Source organism: Lytechinus pictus, chromosome 12, assembly GCF_037042905.1.
Source record: "Lytechinus pictus isolate F3 Inbred chromosome 12, Lp3.0, whole genome shotgun sequence".
Lineage (NCBI taxonomy): Eukaryota > Metazoa > Echinodermata > Echinoidea > Temnopleuroida > Toxopneustidae > Lytechinus > Lytechinus pictus.
This window is the reverse complement of record NC_087256.1, coordinates 9,529,726-9,549,748: the sequence shown is the minus strand read 5'-3', so window position 1 is coordinate 9,549,748 and position 20,023 is coordinate 9,529,726. Positions and strand designations below refer to the sequence as shown.

General features: G+C 37.9%; 2 protein-coding genes across 2 annotated transcripts; one reads left to right on the top strand and one right to left on the bottom strand.

Moving 5' to 3' along the window:
• Window positions 1-412: 412 nt before the first annotated feature.
• Window positions 413-6,838, bottom strand: LOC129272910 (uncharacterized). The gene is made up of 3 exons (XM_054909996.2): window positions 6,750-6,838; window positions 3,414-6,037; window positions 413-2,786 (listed from the first exon to the last, which is right to left on the bottom strand). The coding sequence occupies exons 1-3, from the start codon at window positions 6,805-6,807 to the stop codon at window positions 2,268-2,270; spliced, it is 3,201 nt and encodes a 1,066-aa protein (XP_054765971.2). The 5' UTR covers window positions 6,808-6,838; the 3' UTR covers window positions 413-2,267.
• Window positions 6,839-9,889: 3,051 nt separating this feature from the next.
• On the top strand, window positions 9,890-19,364 carry LOC129273497 (uncharacterized). Its single transcript, XM_054910537.2, has 3 exons — window positions 9,890-10,283; window positions 14,277-16,726; window positions 17,133-19,364. Exons 1-3 carry the CDS (start codon window positions 10,175-10,177, stop codon window positions 17,400-17,402), a joined length of 2,829 nt encoding a protein of 942 aa, XP_054766512.2. The 5' UTR covers window positions 9,890-10,174; the 3' UTR covers window positions 17,403-19,364.
• The last annotated feature ends 659 nt before the right edge of the window (window positions 19,365-20,023 follow it).

The following is a 20,023-nucleotide window of genomic DNA, read 5'->3' as shown; positions in this document are numbered from 1 at the left end:
ACCGAATACAAATAAAGTTTGAGCAATTGCTGAAAGTTACATTATATTTCATTAAATCTATCATTACTGGTATTTGGTTCCAAATAATCAAAAGGGGATTTTTTAAAGATTTTTCTTCGGCTGAAAAGTTTATGAATTTCCATAAATAAAATAAATCACGGAGTCTAGTTTCATGGAATAAATTTGGATATTGATTTATAATATTGGTAATGTCTTATGTGGTAATAAATCTTGACATATTGGAAAAAAAAGAAATAAGATATGATAATTGATAAGATAAAAAACAAGCAGACGAGGAAGTTAGCAGTGGCGGATCTACGGGGATAAGATGGTTCCCCCCCCCCGTGGGCTGCCAAGTAAAAAAAGTAATGACATTTGACGCCAACCCCCCCCCCCCCCCCCCCCAAAAAAAAAAAAAATAATAATAATAATAATACCTTCACTTTATAGTGATTTCCCCTTCATTCATTTGGCAGTGACACATTTTTCTCCTCGTGTCAAATTTTTAAGTACCAAAATGACCTTTATTTTGGTGTAAAGCCCCCCCTTATTTTTTTGCTCGTCAAATTTCTCGGTCAAACCCCCTCCTTGGGAAAAAGCTAGATCCGCCCCATGGATATGGGGAATAAAAAATCACAAGCAAAATCACTAAAAGTAGTTTACACATCACCCTTTTCGTCAATTTTGCGTTCATTATAATTATATCAATGGCTCTGAATATAGCGATCTATCCGTGTCGTTTGAAGCATTTATGTAAACAGTCACCATTGTAATTCTTGATTTTGTACATGTACTGCATATACTGTTTTGATTTTTATACCGTACATAAGAAACAGTCCCAACAAACCATAAGCTACTAAATCATACAATCACAAGCCAACGATAGAATGCGGGGAGTGCAAAAACATGATTCAGTGCATTAAACAACACATATAAATGCACAGGTGAAGGTAATTGATCAACCCTTTTTTCCAATTCCCCACTGCAATGTTTTATTAATTCATAAATTAAAAAGAAAATATACAATTCATTCCATAATAAAAAGACAAGCGAACATTGCCCTGGGAAGTGGAGGGGGGACCTAGGCACCACCATATTTCTTCTCGGGGTGCTGAGTATGTTATACACCAAAGTCAGCACCCCCTGGAAATCAGGTTAGTATGCTAAAATGTTAGAAATAGGACCAAAATCATCTTCCCCTTTTTTTTTTGGGGGGGGGGTTGGCAAACTAGCACCAACTCTTAAAAACTCGTTCCCAAGCTCCTGTAAGCGAGTGAAAAATCCAGGGGAATACCAAGCATGAACGTAATGCATCCCAGCAAAATCGATAAGAGAGTGTAACTGAGACCCTCTAGCCATCATCCACCAAGTCATACTCTACGTAGATCACATTATGATAATACAAATAAAAATATACACATATAGTTTCTTTAAGAATATGTTTCTTCGGCTCGTTTTCATACGTTCAAAACCGGCCGAATACCCTCCACAACAACATTTCATTCGGGTCACATTTGGGATGTATATTCAGATGACATTCGGTTGGATAAGGGGAGGCATTCGGAGTATACTGGGCAGATTCGGTCCGAGCTTGGCACATTTGGCCATATTCGTTCCGATTCGGGTCGTCATTCGGCTGTAACCGGAGCAATTGGGCCACATTCGCCTCGATTCTAGGCACCTTTGGTTCAATTCTTGCCACTATTCGGGTGACATTCGGCTTTATTCGGGATGGCCAAAATTGATTCGTGTCCATTCTTGGCGATTCAGCGCTGAATCGGGACTTATTCTGGACCAATTTGTCTCTATTCGGGGAGCTTCCTGAATCAGAGAATCCACCGAAACCATCCAAATCAGGCCACATTCGGGCAGAATCGGCCAGAATTTATGCGGAAGAAATCGGTTCTGGTGTAACCCTATAGCTTAGCGTCGTCTGACATTCGTGTCTGTGTAATGATACAGCAATAAAGCGCCGTCTGTCATTCGGGTCTGGGTAAAGATATAGCAATAGAGCGCCGTCTGACATTCGTGTCTGTGTTATAAAGCGCCGTCCGACATTCGTGTCTTTTCTCTACATGTCGCCATTACGATTAGAGTCCCATCCTGCTTGTACGTTGTCTCAATTTATAAATGTGTAGCCCAATGAAACAATGAAACAAAAAAATATATATATTGCGTCGAAGCACGCGACATCCCAACCGCAACATTACTCAGTCTTTCTTAAATGTCCGGTCACATTATTTTTATGAATCCCATATCTGTTTGACCTACACCTTTCTTCCAAACTGCGCTTTCAGCTCATCCATGAGTTGACTGGAAATTGGAATCGGTATGTCTTTTCGTGCCGAAGTGGAGCGAGGCGGGGACTCGAAGACCGGCATCGGTGTTTCAAAGGCCGAGGAATCTGTCTCAATCAGGTCTGGATTCACATCACGTACAGAATAGCTAGATGAAGTTTCTGTCATAGAGATGGACGTACCCGGATTTCCCTTCTTCGTGGACGACACAGAAGACAAGGTCCGTGTTGATTCGGAAGTTTTGATGGATGACGATTGCTCTGCCGACAGGGATCGCAAAAACTGACATATGTAGGTGAATGAGGCACAATGGTTGCACGAGCATGAGTCTTGCCACATCTTAAAGACACGCTTGTTACAGATGAAAGCGATAAAGATGTAGACTCCTTGGAGAGAGTTGAGGATGATGAAGATATACAAGAGAGCCGTAACGTTGGCAAAGGCAGCAATGAAACCAAATATCCATGTGAATCCAAGTAGTGTTGACATCTGCGGTAAAATGGGAAAACAAGAAAACGTTGACATGGTTTAGGGCAGTAATAGCGCTACAGGGAACAGTGGATTGTGAGGTTGCTATTCCCTCTGATTTTTCAAGTAGAGACAAAGTGTGGAAAAGAGAGAAAAGGGGGAAGAATCAGAAGTAAAGGGAAGCGTGACGAAAGACAGAAGAGCATAAAGAGGAAGGTGTGGTCATAAATACCTAATTCTCTAGCACCCGTTCTTTATTTCGTTAAAAAAAACGTCCCTCTTGTAGGGGTATCCATTCACATTTTCATGATTATGGCTTATTACTCAGAACACTACTGTGACTTCGGTTATTGATAATGCTACAGTTTAAAATCCGTATCGTATTTCTTGTAGTCGTTGGTTGATCTGGGATTTTGCGTTTTCTATAGAAGTGAGTTTTTGTTTACAATATGTCTCTAAATCCGCATGTCTGGCGATTACAGCCCTTATCAATAGTAAATGTTTTAGCCATATCAATAAGAACTTAAGACATTAAGTGATTTTTAATCAATCTTAAATATTTAGCGATTTTCATGTTAATTTCCCCCATTTTCATCGAACAACGTGGAATTAAAAGTATGATTAAAGTAAAAAGTGAAGCAATCTTACCTTCAGATAGACAACACCTTCAGTCGTCAGCTTCGATGACTTTCTCTTCGTGGTTTGGTTTGTCCTTTTACGAAGACCAGCAACAACGAGAGCAAAGAGAATTCCATTAAAGATCAGACTGAGGGCCATGGGCACACCAAACACATAGAGGTTCATGAAGCCATTACCAATCCAGCAGGATTTGATTGTACCGTAAGTCAGTGCAACATGGGGCAACTTACAGAGGTGGACTATCACGCAGGGTATGACGATGAGCAATGGTGACCCCCACGCAGAGACAAGAAACACCACCAGTAGTCTCTGGCCTTCGGATGTTTTCTTGACCTTTTGAGTTAGTCCAAACCTGCGATAGAGGTCAAATGCAAGGGCCATCGAATGTGCAAAGACAACAAGCCACAGGTAGTGTCCGAGTACGGCAAAACATGTGCAAGAGATGTGGTTCGATTTCGCCATGCCACTGAAGAGCAACATTAACTGTGCCAATGTCAAGGAAACGCATGTACTCATTACTAACTGACTACAAATAGATTTTCGAAGGCTTCCAAACTTGACGTAGGTGACAAGGGTAAACACAAGGCAAGCAATCGACAGAAGACAACCAATGAAACTTGTTATAGACTGCCCTTTTGAAAATGTGATTAGGTAATATTCACGGGTGGTGTTTCCAGTACTGTCTAGGAAGGAACAGACTTGAATGGAGTCGTTATTCACCAATTTGTAATTATCTTGATCAAAAATCATACCGAGTGGTTTATACAAAACTGAACCATTTCTTAACATGACAAAGTCATCGACCTCTAACGTTATCATCGCACATCGTGACGCGTTCTCACGCATACAAACCAAAAGATCTGCATCTACATTGCTGGAATTATCAGAATACCACCGAAATCTTTGTGTCAAGAGAGAATCTTCAATCGCGTAAGAGGTATTAGTTTCGCTCACAAAAAAAATTGTCCTTGAAGAATCACCCATAATCTGGAATTCATTAAACCAGACAGAATTGTTACTACATATCTGATCTCCTCTTCTAACACATCCTACTTGCACATTGACTTCTGATAAACGGCATGTCAGGTCTCCCGAATTCCTGGTCCCTGGGACAACCCACCGGACCATCTTAGATGGTTGTCTGAACGGCACAAAGCCCCTGGGCAAATCAAAAGTGAGGGTGACAACTTGTAAGCAGATTCCAATACGAGAAGAGCTCACATTCCTCCACGTCGCGCTTATCTCTCGAACTTTAATATTCTGGGGAAGGCTGCTATGTAGGGTGAACCACGACACTGATTCATTTGCAATGGGCCACAAAGGGCCACAGAACGATTTTCCTACGACTTCATGCTCGCAACTCACTGTGGCAGTAGAAGGTATTCGACTATCATTCAAACATCTCATGTCACCTTTGGTTGAATCGACGACACATGACCTATCTAAGAGTTTGTAGCCTGCAGGGCAGGAGAGTTCGATACACATTTGCATAGATGGGTCAAAGACCTGTGTGTGGTTGCAAGCTACTGGCACGATTTCTTCTAAGGATGGCGCGTCATGGAGTGACGTAAAATCAATCAAAACTGATATAGGGGGTAAGGGATGTAGTGAAGACTCCTGATTGAAAGTACCTGACCATAGAGGGTCAAAGTCTGTAGAAGGCCCCTCAGCAACGATGGCATCAATGCTTAGAGAAACTACATATGTCATATAGACTTGTGTCATTTGGCTGTAAGTGGCAATCTCTTGCACCTGCGTAGTCAATGGCTCCCTGATGGTGACTGTCTGCTGATGATCTGTACAAGGTATTACATCACCCACTGAGGAATGAAGTATGGATATATTGTACTGGTCGGACGTGTTATCACATAGAAAACAGTGAGGATTTCTGTACATACGGCCATCTCTGAGCGAAATGAACGTTGCTAGATAGGAACGACAAGCACGTTGGATAGCAAATGATGCTTCTCCGTCATCGGTATTCCGACAAGTACCAAACTCTGTATTGGAACATATTCTCACATCCGTTATACCAGATGATGGAGGCACGAAGAACCAATTAGTACAATTCTTCATCAATATTGTAACACGCTCTTGAAAGGTCGCATTAGTGGGTATCTCCGGGGCTTGAGTGCTACATTCCACAAAGAAAGACCAAGGAGTGACATCATGGAGATTTATCCTGTTACATTTAGCACAGTATGGATTCTTGAAACTAATGGATGACACGAAAGATACAGGAGCTAGGGTGAAGAAGTCAGACTCAGTTGCAAATCCTTCGCAGTATTCCTGTACCAAGACATTGTTCCAGTCTGATGCACACTTGTCGATCATCAGAAACGCTGTATTTTTGCCCGAAGAATATGAGTGAGGAGGGATCATACAGGACAGCTGGTCAGAATCGATGTTCTCGGTTGCATTGACAAACTGGCTATAAAGAGGAGATGAATTGGTGCACGTTGTTAGGAAATCGGGGCAACAATCGTTGAAGAAGAAACAAGGCGGATCACAATGGCATGTTAAATCCGAGGGAGGGTTGACTGAAGTGCATCCATTTTGTGGGTTACACAGAGAGTGGGACTCGCAAACGGGGACGGTCAAGCCTTCTATTGTGACGTTTACAAATCTTTCTTCTGTAATGGATGAAAATACAAAATTAATTATTTAAAAAACCTAATAATTATAAGCGTACAATCACATTAATTTATCGAAAATGCTTACATTAATACTGCTTCAATTTAAAGATTAAAGTCTGTCTCAAGCTTTAGTAAGAGTTCAATTTTACAAAAGTGCAGAGACCATTATATATTTTTTCATCTGATGACTCTGTGAAAATTTAAACTTTACATTTGAGGGATACTAGGCTCCCCTTCTTTATAAAAAATAAATGCCTTCAACAACTTATCTCACAATTCTATTGAGCGACTGCATACCAGAAAGCCACAAACAAAATCATATCTTGTAACAGGGGCAGAGCCAGGTTATTTTATCGGGGTCAAGTAGAAGTCTTTTCTTTCAATTGAATTATTTGGTATTACATAGTTTCAAGGCCAAAATAAATTATTCAAATGAACAGGAATCAAATTAAATGACTCTATGCCATGGTGATTGATTACAAAACTATAGTGAGTATCAATAAAAAAAATCATCCCTGTAGAAAAATGACTTCACACACCTAGATGTATAGACATTCTTATTTTCTTCCATCCTGTGACCTGGATGACCCTACTCAATCCTTATCCATATCGGATTGCTGGGAATGACTAATACATTATACTTTCAAAATCAATGCAATATGATATCGAAATTCTTAATGAGTACTTTAAGAAGGGTTTGAAATCTCACCGCTAGGTGTAAGAAACACCAATATGAGCAAGAACAGCAGGCGAACCTTTGCTGCCATCTTGAATCGAAGAATTAAATCGTTTGAATGTTCTTGAATTAATATATCGATATGACCATGGACTTGTCTTGTCACAGAACATACTCTCAAATATATTCTCAAATGAGGAAGTAGTGAACAGTCGTTTTTTTTTATCTTCTCCCCACCTTTGCCAAACGAGGGAATTTTTAACTATTACTTCATGTGCCCTGTTCATTGTCTCGAAACGAAAGGAGGCACTGGAGTAGAAGGTGTAGAAATAATACAGATCTAACCAATGATATTCAGAGCGAATGTGCAATCTGAAAAGAACTATGAAAACACTCACACGGAACGATCTCTATAACCACACAATCAATCATTATCCGCCAAGATATTTCGTTTCTAATAAGTGTATTGTCCCCGGTTTTACTTTATTCATGGAAATAGATTTCATATTTTGATGTGTTATACTTAATGACTTTGTGTTTACAATCGTCAACTTGTGCATTTGTTTTCATTAGATTATAATGATTGACGGACGTCTTCTGAAAGCTCGATCTCTTTTCCAGCTCCGGACCTCCTCACAGTAACCCTTTTCTGATCACAAATTGACATTTTATCTACTTGATTGACTACAGCTTGGTCCTATTCCCCAAATTCTCCCTCACTGCAATATTAGGTTCGGTCGCGTGGTCTGCTACCAACTTGGACTGGATTGATGTTTTTGATCAATGATCATGGTTTAGTTGCCATTTTTTAAAATCTTTTCTTCTTTACAAAAAATAAAACGAAAGTTAAAAGGCCTTGAAATATCTTTCTGTTTGTCCTACCACGTTTTCTTTCCGAAATAAAGACATATCACAGTATGAGCGGACACGCACACATCCCGACACACAAGCGCACTCACCCCACCCACTTCTACCACCGATCTCTCCACTAACTGGATGGGAACAATAACGCTGATTGGCCTATTCCGTGTTGAAGCACCGGAAGTTGTACATCCGCACGCCGAGTTCCCCCAAAAAAGCCAAAATCGAAGTAGAGTCTAAATAGCGTTCACGGCAATAGTGTCAATAGATGTCAAAACTGATTCTCTACAAACATCAATGTGTGCAGTTAATATGTCTAGGAATGTAATTTTATTACGTTATGTTTTCATTATTTCAGTACAATGGTGACTGATATTTATCTATTTTTTGGAGGGGGCGCGGGGGGGTGGTTCTGGCATTTTCCACGTGAAGTGCAGATGTTGATTTATAATCATGTTTTCAACTGAGATTTTCCATTCTATAAGATATGTTTGTACTTACAAATCATGTAGTAAGATTTTTTTTTAAATTCCTACATGTAGCCAACTGGGGGATGACAAGGCAAATGCGATCACTCATATAGAGTTAATGTTTCTTGCTCTGAACTACAATTGAGCAATGAGCAATATTTTTATCCGTCCATATTTTGTCTTTCAACCATTGGAGTGTTGTCAAATTGCAAGTGTCAGTATTGATTGTTATAAAAAAAAACATATTAGAATTTTTAAATTATGATTGGGGTCTATGTCCGAACTGATGTTTGAAGCAAAAATGAGAAGTGTGTCTGTGTGAGGGTGTGTTGGGGGGGGGGTGGGGGTGTGCATGGGTGCGTGTATTTGTGAAGGGGGTGCATGGGGAGAGTTGGAGAAACAGAGTTTACAGCAGGAGTGATTTTGTGCAAGAATGGAATGGCAGATTTAACTACGAACCATTGGCGGCGGAAGCCCACAAATTTAGGGGAAGGGGTCCACCTGAAATTTATGGTTGGACATAGGAAAAAAAATTGACAAGCAAAAAAAAAAGGGGGGGTTATCAACCCAAAAGTTAGGGGGAACGCAAGAAAAATAATCTGACAAGCAAAAAAAAAAGGTTATCAAACCAAAATTTAGGGGGGGGGATGCAAAACAAAAGAAATAATCTGACAAGCAAAACAAAAGGGGTTGTGCATAATTATGATTGTGAAATTGTGAAATTTCATATTTTGCATTCGATTTTGATGATCTTTTTGGCGTTATGCTTATTTGATTTTTTAAAAATTCATATTAACATTTTGTTAGGGTAGACTTGTCCTTTAAAAAGGACAGAAGCCAATATATTCCTATAAAGACATCTCCACTGAAAATATATTAACCATCACTCTGGAACCTCTCTTGAAACTTTAGCCTACTGCATTTTCTCTTTCATTTCTTTCATAATTGAAAGAGCTTCTTCAATGATTTCGATGATGCTAAAATAAAACGCCCTCCTTGAAAAATAAGACATTTCTGTATATTCTTCGGAAATATATACAGCCTACAAAGATATGAGATAAAACCATTTGTTGACGGGGGGGGGGGGGCGGGGGAGGATGGGTCGATTGTATCATTGTAACGCAGTATAGCTGTCGAAAGTTGGAAATTGGCTAATATTGATACAACTTTAAAGTTCTTCCGCCCAGGATATAACCGGGAAGCTTATGAAAGTTTATACCCCTGGGCTTATACACATGCTACCTGATATAACCGTAATATACCAAAAGATCATACAGTTACCTATATTGCACGGTCGCGACATACCAGGAAAATTGAGTAGCTATATTCTTATAATAGTATTCTGTAGTATCAAGAGTTTCATCAATGGTGGGAGATCTTTACACTCTAAAAACAGAGAGTAAAACTTTACCCAATATTGGGTAGAAAGGGAACATGCATGTTTGCCTTGTATTATTTCCTTCCAATATTGGGCAAAATGCATGTTTGAGGGAAAATTTCAACGGCACATTGCGTAAAATTTACAAAATATTTGGTATCTTTTTACCCAACAATTAACATGCATGTTCCCATTTTACCCAAATTGGGTACATGTTTTTTAGTGTAAAAAGGATTGCAAAGACAAATAGGCATATCACGTTTTTCTTCACTTTCCTCTTTTCATCCCCTTTATCCCCTCCTATCTCTCACCCTCTCCCTTTCTCTCCCCTCTCTTCTCTTCTCTTCTCTTCTCTTCTCTTCTCTTCTCTCTCTGTCTCTCCTGACCTCTTTCAATGCCCTCACTTCCTACCATGACCGAGTAATTGCTCTTGAAACCACTCTATTATGTGTTATATTTCGCCTGTAGTTTCGAAGTGACAAAAGAAGTGACGTCACTATCGTTTACATATCTGAATTTTCAGTGTTGTAGTTGAATACCTTAGCGAAAAAATCAAGGCCATGACAACTTTTGTATTTGTCAAAACGCCTTTGTTGGAAGAAATATATAGATGTAAAAAACCCCGCACAATTATTATTTTTTGCGATCGCTCACGCATCCATCGGCCTACAGAAGGAGATATTACTGGGTCGCTTCAAAGCATTTCTAAACTTTGTGTTCTAGCTACATAATATCTCAATCTGTACAATATGACCGTCCTGAAAAGCAGACCAAGGATGGCAGATCGAAATGATCATATGGCTTCATGGCTTCGGATTGTGCTTTTGTGTTTATTTTTCTTGAATTTCATGCCCAACGGTGAGTTGATCTATTTTGCTGCTGATTATCTTATTCATGTTATCCTAAAAAGAACATACATCTCTCCTGATCAGTCACTTCTTTGACTTTCTTTTTACTCTGATCTTTATTAACGGTTTGTATAGTATTTGCCAACATTTACAAGAGGCCAAAAAGTCTCAAATATTATAGATTTGCTTAGATGACTGCTTTTCTATCCTCATATGTCAGCATGTCAGCAAAAATACATTGAAAATGGCTAATATTTGACTGAAACACCGTCGAGGTACGTTTTATTTATTCTGGGCAGATTATTGTGGAAATGTGGCGAGTCATCTGACCTTCATCATGTTAGGTTATCATGAGTAAATATTGACAATCTCTCTGTCGGATTTACTTTAAAAAAGAAGAAACTGCCCTATAATCAACATGATTAGTGTCAGTACAAAGGCCCATGGCAGTCCTGTCTGTGTTGTACAACAGCTTTTTGAATAGTTTACTTGCAATTTTTTGTTTAAACCATCTTTTACCATTTTGAACTGTTAAATAGCCCTGATACTTGCTATATTTACGCCGAAGAGTTTAAGGAGGTTTGAATAAAAAATATATTTGAAATGTTTATTTTATTCTTAAAAAGGGCCTGAATCCAAAACTTTATTTTCAATGTTGACATATTTCGTTTCACTGTATTAAGATTAATGCATTTAAGAACAAAAATTGTATAGTTTTATATCAGGCAAAGAACCCCCCCCCCCCCAACAAAAAAAAATTCTATAACAATCACAAGATATTACGCCCAAATATTATGAGACTTGGATATCACATTGGTCATGGAGTGGAGACGTTCAAGACACATTTTGTCCCGCAATATGTTTGGGGTACTGTGTTCATATTTTCACGGTATATTTCGGCAATACTTGCTTTTGTTATTATGAATAATGATAATTTTTACCCCATTTCTGTTATCATGATTGTTTACATCAATATTCATGAATAGTGAACGTAATATGTATGGATAAGCGCCAACTTATTGAAAAGCGCTCATAATGAGACAAATCCTTGCTTAAAAATTACTCAATTATGGTATCTAGATTCCATCCAAATCATCCCGGCCAAAAAAAATTATTATTGCTCAAATTAGAGTCCAATAAATGTTGGTTGAACTAGTACAAGTATGTAAGTACCGACTTGTCATCATGGTCATTGGATGGCACAATCAACGGCTTGCTAATTTGCCATTATTGTACTTCCATGAAAAAGAAGAGTACGAGTCCATAAAATGTTTTCTCGCCAAAGCCCCAAATCCAAACATGTTTAAAAACATTCGAAATCATTAAAACTTCAGGTTTGTAGCTGGACTTTCAAATGTTGCTGTATGACGTATTTTTAAAAAAATCTCTAGTAGTAGCTCTTAAATATAAAAGAATGTGTGTGTGTATATAATTATATTTATATATATACATTCAATTCTTAGCTTTATTCTTATTAAAAAATATTGATATAATATATCAATATTGTTTTATTTCCAATTTTTTTTTAGCTTGCACTATTTCATTGTATTATAATCAAATAGTGCGAGTAAATTTTTTTGGAAATGTCATGTTTTTTGTACTGAAAATTGAACATTTTGAGCAATGTTTGTGATCATGAACAAGCGCGTATGTAACAATTATTGCGAGCAGAAATTTTTAACATACGTTCTGGCCTAATCGAAAACGGACCTGTTGAGGACTGTTTGAAGTTACCCATGAAGACGATACATATTTGAACAATCAAATTGCGAAGTGCGAGCTGAAAATTTATGACATTTTGACCAAAAAGCTAGACATTCTAAGCACTTTTTGTAATTATGGACAGGATAGGTATATAACTATACAATTGATGCGAACGCGAAGCGCGAGCGGAATCAAAATTGAGATTTAGAACTTAAAACGGGACCAGATATTCATGTTATGTTAATCAGGAAAAGGATGGGTAATTGAGTATCTAACTATATTAATAATGCGAGCGCGAAGTGTGAGCAGATTTTTAAAAATCTGAAACAGGATAAATTAAGCACATTTTAGATAAAGAATAAGCTGTGTATCTCGATAAACATGAGCGTGTTTAGATTTAGACCTAGAATCTGAGCATTCTAAATAATTTTTTTAATTATGAAAATCAATAATGCGAAGCACGAGTTAAAAATATTTGATATTCCGATCTGAAAAGGGGAAAAGGAGTGAATTTGAGCACTATTTCATTTACTGTGTAGGAAAATTCTGAATTGGATATGGATCGCACTTAATAAATGATGCGAATTCGAAGCGCAAGCTGATTTTTTTAATTATCATTTTGACCTAGGACCGGGAAATTCTATGTACATTTTGTCATCATATGAAATTGATGACTGCCTTCCAATCCATCTTACTAAGCGCGAGATGAAACTTGTCGATATTCCGAAAGGAACAATTTGATTAGTAGGAATTCATGAAAATGTTAATATCTTACTTATTGATCTAATAAGCCTAATGAGAGCGTTACATTTGTTGATATTAAGACCAGAAAACTGGACATTTTAAGCACTTTTGTAATTATGAATTGGATACATAGGCTAATATATCTTTAACAAAAATAATGTGAGCGCAAATCGCGAGCCAAATTTTTTGATAAACTGTCATGAAAGGGGGTTTTAAGAAGTATGTTAGAATATAGTTTTACATAACGCACCAATCAAAATGCGAGTGCACAATACTAAATGATACCTTTTGACAATCAAACCTGAAAGGGGATATCTTTTGAAAACTTTATGGAATATACGAAAAGAATAGGTGCTCGATAAATCAAAATATGTTATAAAACGGACATTGTAATTCAATTCAATTTAAATTTATTTCCACAATTAAAAGAACACTATCTAAAAATTCAATTTGTTTATCAAACAAATGAAAAAGTGAAATTACACCTCCATCAGGTTATACAAACACTACATGTAACCTCCAAATCTAATCACATCATATCATTACAATAAACAACTCACAAAGTATAGATTTATATTTCTTTAAATGGCAACATGTGCAAAGGCAAGATAAAATTGAGGAATACAAAAAAAACACAAATTAGTTCTGCATTATCATCAGAACCTAAGGTAATTTACATACATGTATATTGTTTTCAATCTTCTGAATTGATTAAAAGCATGAAACAACGAAATTGTTTATACTGTACAAGACAATGACTTCAGCCTCATTTTTTGTATGAAGACTCTAACAGAAAGTTTGAATTGTTTGTCTGAAATACCTGAGCAATTACATGAAAAAGTGAAATTACACCTCCATCACTTTATATAAACACTACATGTAACCTCCAAATCTAATCACATCATATCATAACAATAAACAACTCACAAAGCTCGATGTCCGAGAAATGTTTTGTATATTGAATTCAAAACTTGATATTTTAAACTTCATATCAGCCTATATATATATATTGAGCAAGATATGCATCTCAGAGAACAGGCAACGAGAGCGCGAAGCGTGAGCGAAAGTTTTATATAATGGCATGAAAGAGGTCTTCCCCTCACCATGCTCACCTTCTTTTATCCATTCGTCTTCCTCCTCTTATTTTTCCTCTTCTTTTTTCTCCTCTCTTTCCCCTTCTTTTTTTTTAATTTCTTTCCCCCTTTTTTCTTTTTTTGCTCCTTCGACAAAAAGTGTGGGGGGCATTTGATATTGTGTACCCCTTTTTGAAACAGTGAGGGACGCGCCCCCTGCCCCCTGTAAAAATGCATTCAATGAAGATCTTGTTTCATAAACTCTATAAAAAGTGGAGATTCAGCTCAGTTTCTTGACATGAAATTATAATTAGATCTAACCATTGGCTCCTATAACGATTGAAATGGGCCATTCTTCATATACTTTGAACATGCTTTGCATACATTTTTGCATTTTGCGTTATTAAAATAACGCATAATTTATTTCTCTCGTAATTGCATAATTATAATCGTGGAATAATTTGGCTTTCCTTTGATTGCAGGACTTGGGTTTGGAGATGTTGAATGGTATGAAAATTACACCGTAAATGGATGGACGATCCCGGTATGTACACGTTCGTTACCATGCAACAGTGAAAACTGTTCCACTACCCCGTACAACTCAGATGGACAGTGTTATTGTGATCCTTACTGCTTTTACTTCAATGACTGTTGTATCGACTTTTTCAATGAATGTGTGGAAGATCTTGCTGATGATGACTTCCCTGAGGCGACCAAAGGCATTAATCCCAGTCAGTTCTCATGCGTGACACCAGCAGGAAATCCACAATATAATGATCAGTATCTGATGGTGAGCAAGTGTGATGAACGATGGAATGATGAAAAGACTGACATGACTAAAGCAAAATGTGAAGGTCAGGCGATGGGCGAAGACTCACTTACTTTAATACCTGTAGTATACATGAAAAGCATCACATTCAAAAATATATATTGTGTTCTTTGCAACTTCAAGAATGACGTAAGCCGCGTTACACCATGGGGAATAGACGCAACATGCCTGTCTGCAGAGTTCGCAAATACATCACGAAGTAATTTCAATAACGATCAAATCATTGGAATTATGAAACATTGCGACTGGAACTTTGAGACTCCCTTTTCATCAACAGCTGGAAGAAATTGTAATAATGCACCAAGCACATCATGCGACGTCGACCAAGACAATGATACGATGGTTCAACTAGCTGAGGCATGTGAGTCCTACAAAGGTGTCGTCAGCGTTTATAATAACCCACATTGTTACTTGTGTCACAACGCTTTGGTCTTAAATCAAAATATCGATACAATCTATTTAAACTTGATTTACATGAAATGTCCACCCTTCACGACTGATAAATCCATTATTGCGCCCGTCTACCCTTATCCGAATTATCCAATTTCTGTCATTTTCGATTTTTCATCTGTTAACGATCTCCCTAGCCATGAACAACAACTCGATATTTCCTGTGGAGATAATAAAATCTATGACCAATATCATAACGTTTGTTTAAACCTTTCGTGTCCAGTGGGATATAGTCTCATAAATAGCTCTTGTCAAAGGCTTCCTTCAAACTTGAGTTGCTTGTTCGAGGAAGGACTTCCTGTCCTTATTGAAGTGGAGTGCATGTACGCTATCGAAGATAGGTCGAACTGCAATCCTGATGTGCATTTACCCAATAACATAATATCTTTATTCGATAGCAACTACATGACATCTGGTAATCTTTCGGTTAGTAAGTTCCAAGCTGAAACAATAGGGAATGGGTCTTTAACGGTATGTTCTCAACGCCTGGACATATGGGGATATCTACGAATTAATGTTGATGTTTCTCAAGAAAATTTAGATAGTGTAATTTTGTCCAAAAACATTCAAAACCACTTCGGAAATGTCACTTGTAGTGACATGACTTTAACAATTTCTATTGGATGCAGCAACCTTAAAGAAATTTGTCCCAACGTCGTTCTACATGATGACTTCGTAAAATCACGTGATAACGGGACAAGGCAGGTGTTTTTAGTTGGAGAAATGGCATATAGCTTTCGCGATTCCATCTATTCCATTGAATATAACATCATATCAGGGCAGACGAACTCAAAGCGAGAATATTTACAAGTGTGTAATGTACCACCTGAAACATGTACTTTGGTATCACAGAACGTCTCGCTTTTTGATGACTTAGGCAATGGATCTTACCTGTATTTGCCTCTTAACAGAACATTGACATCGAATGACTATCTTGAAGTTGGAAACGACACAATTTTCGTTTGCTCTTACGTATTGAAAAATAACCATTCTTCTGGATTTCTAAATTTTTCTTCTGCTCAATCAATTCTAAGTACCGTCGGTCTTACGTTGTCCGTAATTGCACTTTTCTTGACTTTCCTTTCTTATCTCAAGTTTAATCTTCTACGGAAAGCAACCTCAAACATTTTGATTATGAGTCTTTGTATTACCCTTATAGTCGCCCAGTTATTCATCTTATTTGGTGGGCTAGCGGCCTTGAATTCTTCTATCTGCATCTCTTTTGCAATCATGGGTCACTACATGTGGATTGCAGTTTTCTCACATACAACAGCTCTTGCTTTTGATTTGCAACGTCGTTTCGGCATCGCAGCAAAGTTTGGCCACACCGATGAGGGCGCTTCGGTACTTGCAAGGTTCCTTGTATTTGTTTGGGCGTGCCCAGTCCTTGTGGTCGGTCCTTGTCTTGGAATATATTTTACTGGCACAACTTTTCAACATTTCTCCCTCAGCTACAGTACACTAACTTGTTGGATCGGTGATGGTTTGGCCAATCTGTATGTCTTTGGAATCCCTGTCGCTTGTTTCCTCATCATCAATATTATTTTATTTGTCATGGTAGTTGTTGGTCTTCATCAGATGAGAATTAGTCCAGTTAACAAGCACAAGAGCAAAGACTCCAAACTGTCGTCCGACCTTGTGATATATGTAAAGGTGAGTACTTTTTTAATGTCCTGAAATTGCATAAGCTTTGGGTATGACGGCCAACATTTAGGGAAAAATATTAAACACTATGTGCTACAAAAAGGATGGGGCTTGAGGGATAGGTATGGTACATGTGTAATAAAGTTAAGAGATGGGGTATATGTGAATGTACTTGCCATGCTTTACCCCCCCCCTCTTTGTTATTGCTTGATGGAAATATGTAATTAAAATGTTTAGCGTTTATTACCACCGTTGACTCGAATGACCGATCAGAGCATTAACAGGGGCTAATACCACACCAATTAATAAATCTGGATATTTCCGTTGTTTCTATCTTTGTCGGGATTAATTTTCGTTGAAAATTAGTGGTCATCTTATTTGTCCCTCTATATGCATCTCCCTGAACTTCTCACAGATGTCAACTCTGCTTGGCTTCACCTGGGTATTGGGTTTTATAGCTGCCTTCGCCGGTGTCACAGCTCTCTGGTATATCTTCATCATCCTCAACTCTCTCCAAGGAGTCTACATATTTATTGCATTTGTCTGCAACAAGCGTGTCCTGATACTCTGGAAGGAATCTTGTCCCTGCTTTGGTAGGCTCTCCTCGATGACGTCCTCCAAGTCAAGATCGACATCGTCGGAAATGGTGACAATGAAAAAAATCAAAGGGGAAAGTCTCGGGTAGCGAATCGATGCTCTGAATGCACACTCAGAGATCTTTGAAAAAAAGGTCTAAGAATTGTAGCCCGATTCAGGGTCTTCAAAATCGAAAAAAAAAGGTCATCGAGCAAGAGTCCTAGCCTCGCCCGAGCTCCTTTACCCGAGGCCAAGACATCCGATGCCAAGGAAAATAAATCGTAGTCTGGTGCAATCGGCAATGACGAGGTTGCAAAATTGTCCTCGAGGCGGAGAATGATGAGGAGATAATATTTATGATCAGTGATACTAGTGAGCCAAAATATCAATAATTACAGAATTGATCAGAGCCATTAATAGAGAGAGTTCGGCCAACCCGGTTCACTGGGTTACTATGCTCTGATATCATCTCGACTTGATTTTGGCAATTCTCTTTTGTTTCAACTTCCACAATCTAAACTCTCACGCTTACAAAAATTACAGAATTCTGCAGCCCGTATTGTTACCCTTATCAGACGCTCTACTCACATAACTCCAGTTCTGTCCTCACTGCATTGGTTACCCATCGAGTACCGTATTGTATTTAAGTTATTATTGTTAGCTGAGTTTTTCACTGTATCCATGGATCTGCCCCAGAATATAATGTTAATTTGTTGATGCCATACAATCCTCCTCGACGTTTAAGATCTTCTGATTCAAAGTTGCTTACAGTTCCTAAATCCAAGAAATCATGGGGGGATAAGTCATTTGCACATGCGGGACCATCCTTGTGGAATCAGTTGCCATATTCCATTCGTAGTATTTCAAATATCGATAACTTCAAAATTGCTCTAAAAACCCATTTGTTTAAAATTGCCTTCCATGCAGTAGTTTGATTTCATTGTCATGACTGTGCTTCTTTTATCTTCGTCCCTTCCTGCTCCATGTAATTTTTCTCTTATTTCCTTTACGTAGCGCCTTGAGCACATAATCAATGTGGATTTGGCGCTTTAGAAATACTCTGTATTATTATTATTAAGTGGCACAATTTCTTTTGAATTAGGCTTGCCTAACAAAGCATTATGCGCCATGTTGGTACACTGTTAGAAAATTTATCCTTAAAATAAAAGAAGTTCCTGTAGCAGTGTCTCGAGAACACCTATAATCTTACCAGATTGCGTTATCTTACATTATATCATGTAAAATTACAGGAAATTGGTATTTGGTGTATGGAAACTTATAAATTTCCTTAAAGAAATTTTTTTTCCCTTTTTAAACAGACCTGTTCTGTTAAATTGCAGAAAAATATCTGCTTTATGAATTTACAGAATGATTCTGTTATTCCTTTCTGCAAAATCTTCTTTTTTCTGTAAAATCAGGTTTTTTTTAACAGTGTACCCATGATTGAAACCGGGTTGGCCGTAATCTCTCTATTGATGGCTTTGGTATCGATAATTACAGAGCGCCATCTCGCGTGAACTAAAACTGAATTGCTCTCTTCTGTTTTGGAACAGTCAACTTCAGTCCGGTCAGTGCTATATGTATTAGATTATGGCATACAATGGTTTTGAGGTGATGTCTATAATGTGACTTCGTCGTTGCATGTCATCTTTAGTAATAATAATTGTTAATTAAATTAAGGTTTGCAGACTTTTAAAAGTAATTTTATAGTGCTGTTGACGGTATTGACATAAGTTATTTGGTGGTGGTATTTAGACAACTTTTTTTACTTGTAAGTTTTCTCTGGACATTAGCTGTTTTTTTTTGAGCGCGGGCGCGCGTGTGTGTATCATAGTATGCGAGGGAGAGTGTGAGAGTGTGGGTGTTCGAGTTTGTAATGACCTTCTACTGGGGACGTTTTACCCATGGAGGACGTCCACAGACCAGAAACATTCATTATCTCATTTCAAACCATTTCATATAGTGAGCGCATAATAATTATGTTCGGTCAATCACTTCAAGTTGTGTGTAAGGGGTAGGAAGTGTCCCCAAGTGGGCCCCGTTAGTTGATTAAATTTAAACTTCTGAGTGTAAAGAAATGCAGGCACACGTCCCCTCTGTGATGACTAATGATAAGTGAGTCCCCGATCGCCACATATTACAGGATAGTCCAGATTTGACCTTGGTGTTTGGAAGTTCCCTTTCCCAAAGCTAACATAGAGGGCACATGTCTCCCAACCTCTAATCGGTGCCAATCCACTCCTCTTCCCTCCCCACCATGAGTGGAGATTGGGAGACATGTGTCCTCTATGTTAGCTTTGGGAAAGGGAACTTCCAAACACCAAGGTCCAATCTGGACTGATTACAGGACCGCGTGTTTGTTCATACAATCAGATAGTTCACAAGGAACCTGATGTTTTTGTATGAATTTTGCAAGTGATTGAGCGAATGGCAACTTATAATCAGATTCCTTGTTAATCAGATTTTTTTATTAAATGTGTTTAATGTGAGAAAATTTAGATTTTTTTTATTGGAGGTTATGGAGGAGCAAATTAAAGTTTTGTTACTTTTGTGGCACTTTGTAAAAGTCGATATATGATGTAAATTGCTATCACTCGATATGTATTAATTTTCTTGTTTTTTTTTTCTAGATTCGGGCAACTAAACTCCTAAAAAAGTTTGGAAATCTGAGTTTGATCGATAATTTCTCCTCGGTTTTAGTGAATATCAATAAGTAATAAATATTAATAA

Bases quoted from the DNA above. Each gene is read 5' to 3' on its own strand.
- LOC129272910 (XM_054909996.2), bottom strand. From the start codon at position 6,807: ATGGCAGCAAAGGTTCGCCTGCTGTTCTTGCTCATATTGGTGTTTCTT. The intron at 6,038-6,749 runs GTGAGATTTCAA...CATCCATTACAG, and splicing joins GGTGTTTCTTACACCTAGCG to AAGAAAGATTTGTAAACGTC. The intron at 2,787-3,413 runs GTAAGATTGCTT...ATTTTACCGCAG, and splicing joins AAGGTGTTGTCTATCTGAAG to ATGTCAACACTACTTGGATT.
- LOC129273497 (XM_054910537.2), top strand. From the start codon at position 10,175: ATGACCGTCCTGAAAAGCAGACCAAGGATGGCAGATCGAAATGATCAT. The intron at 10,284-14,276 runs GTGAGTTGATCT...CTTTGATTGCAG, and splicing joins CTTGAATTTCATGCCCAACG to GACTTGGGTTTGGAGATGTT. The intron at 16,727-17,132 runs GTGAGTACTTTT...AACTTCTCACAG, and splicing joins ACCTTGTGATATATGTAAAG to ATGTCAACTCTGCTTGGCTT.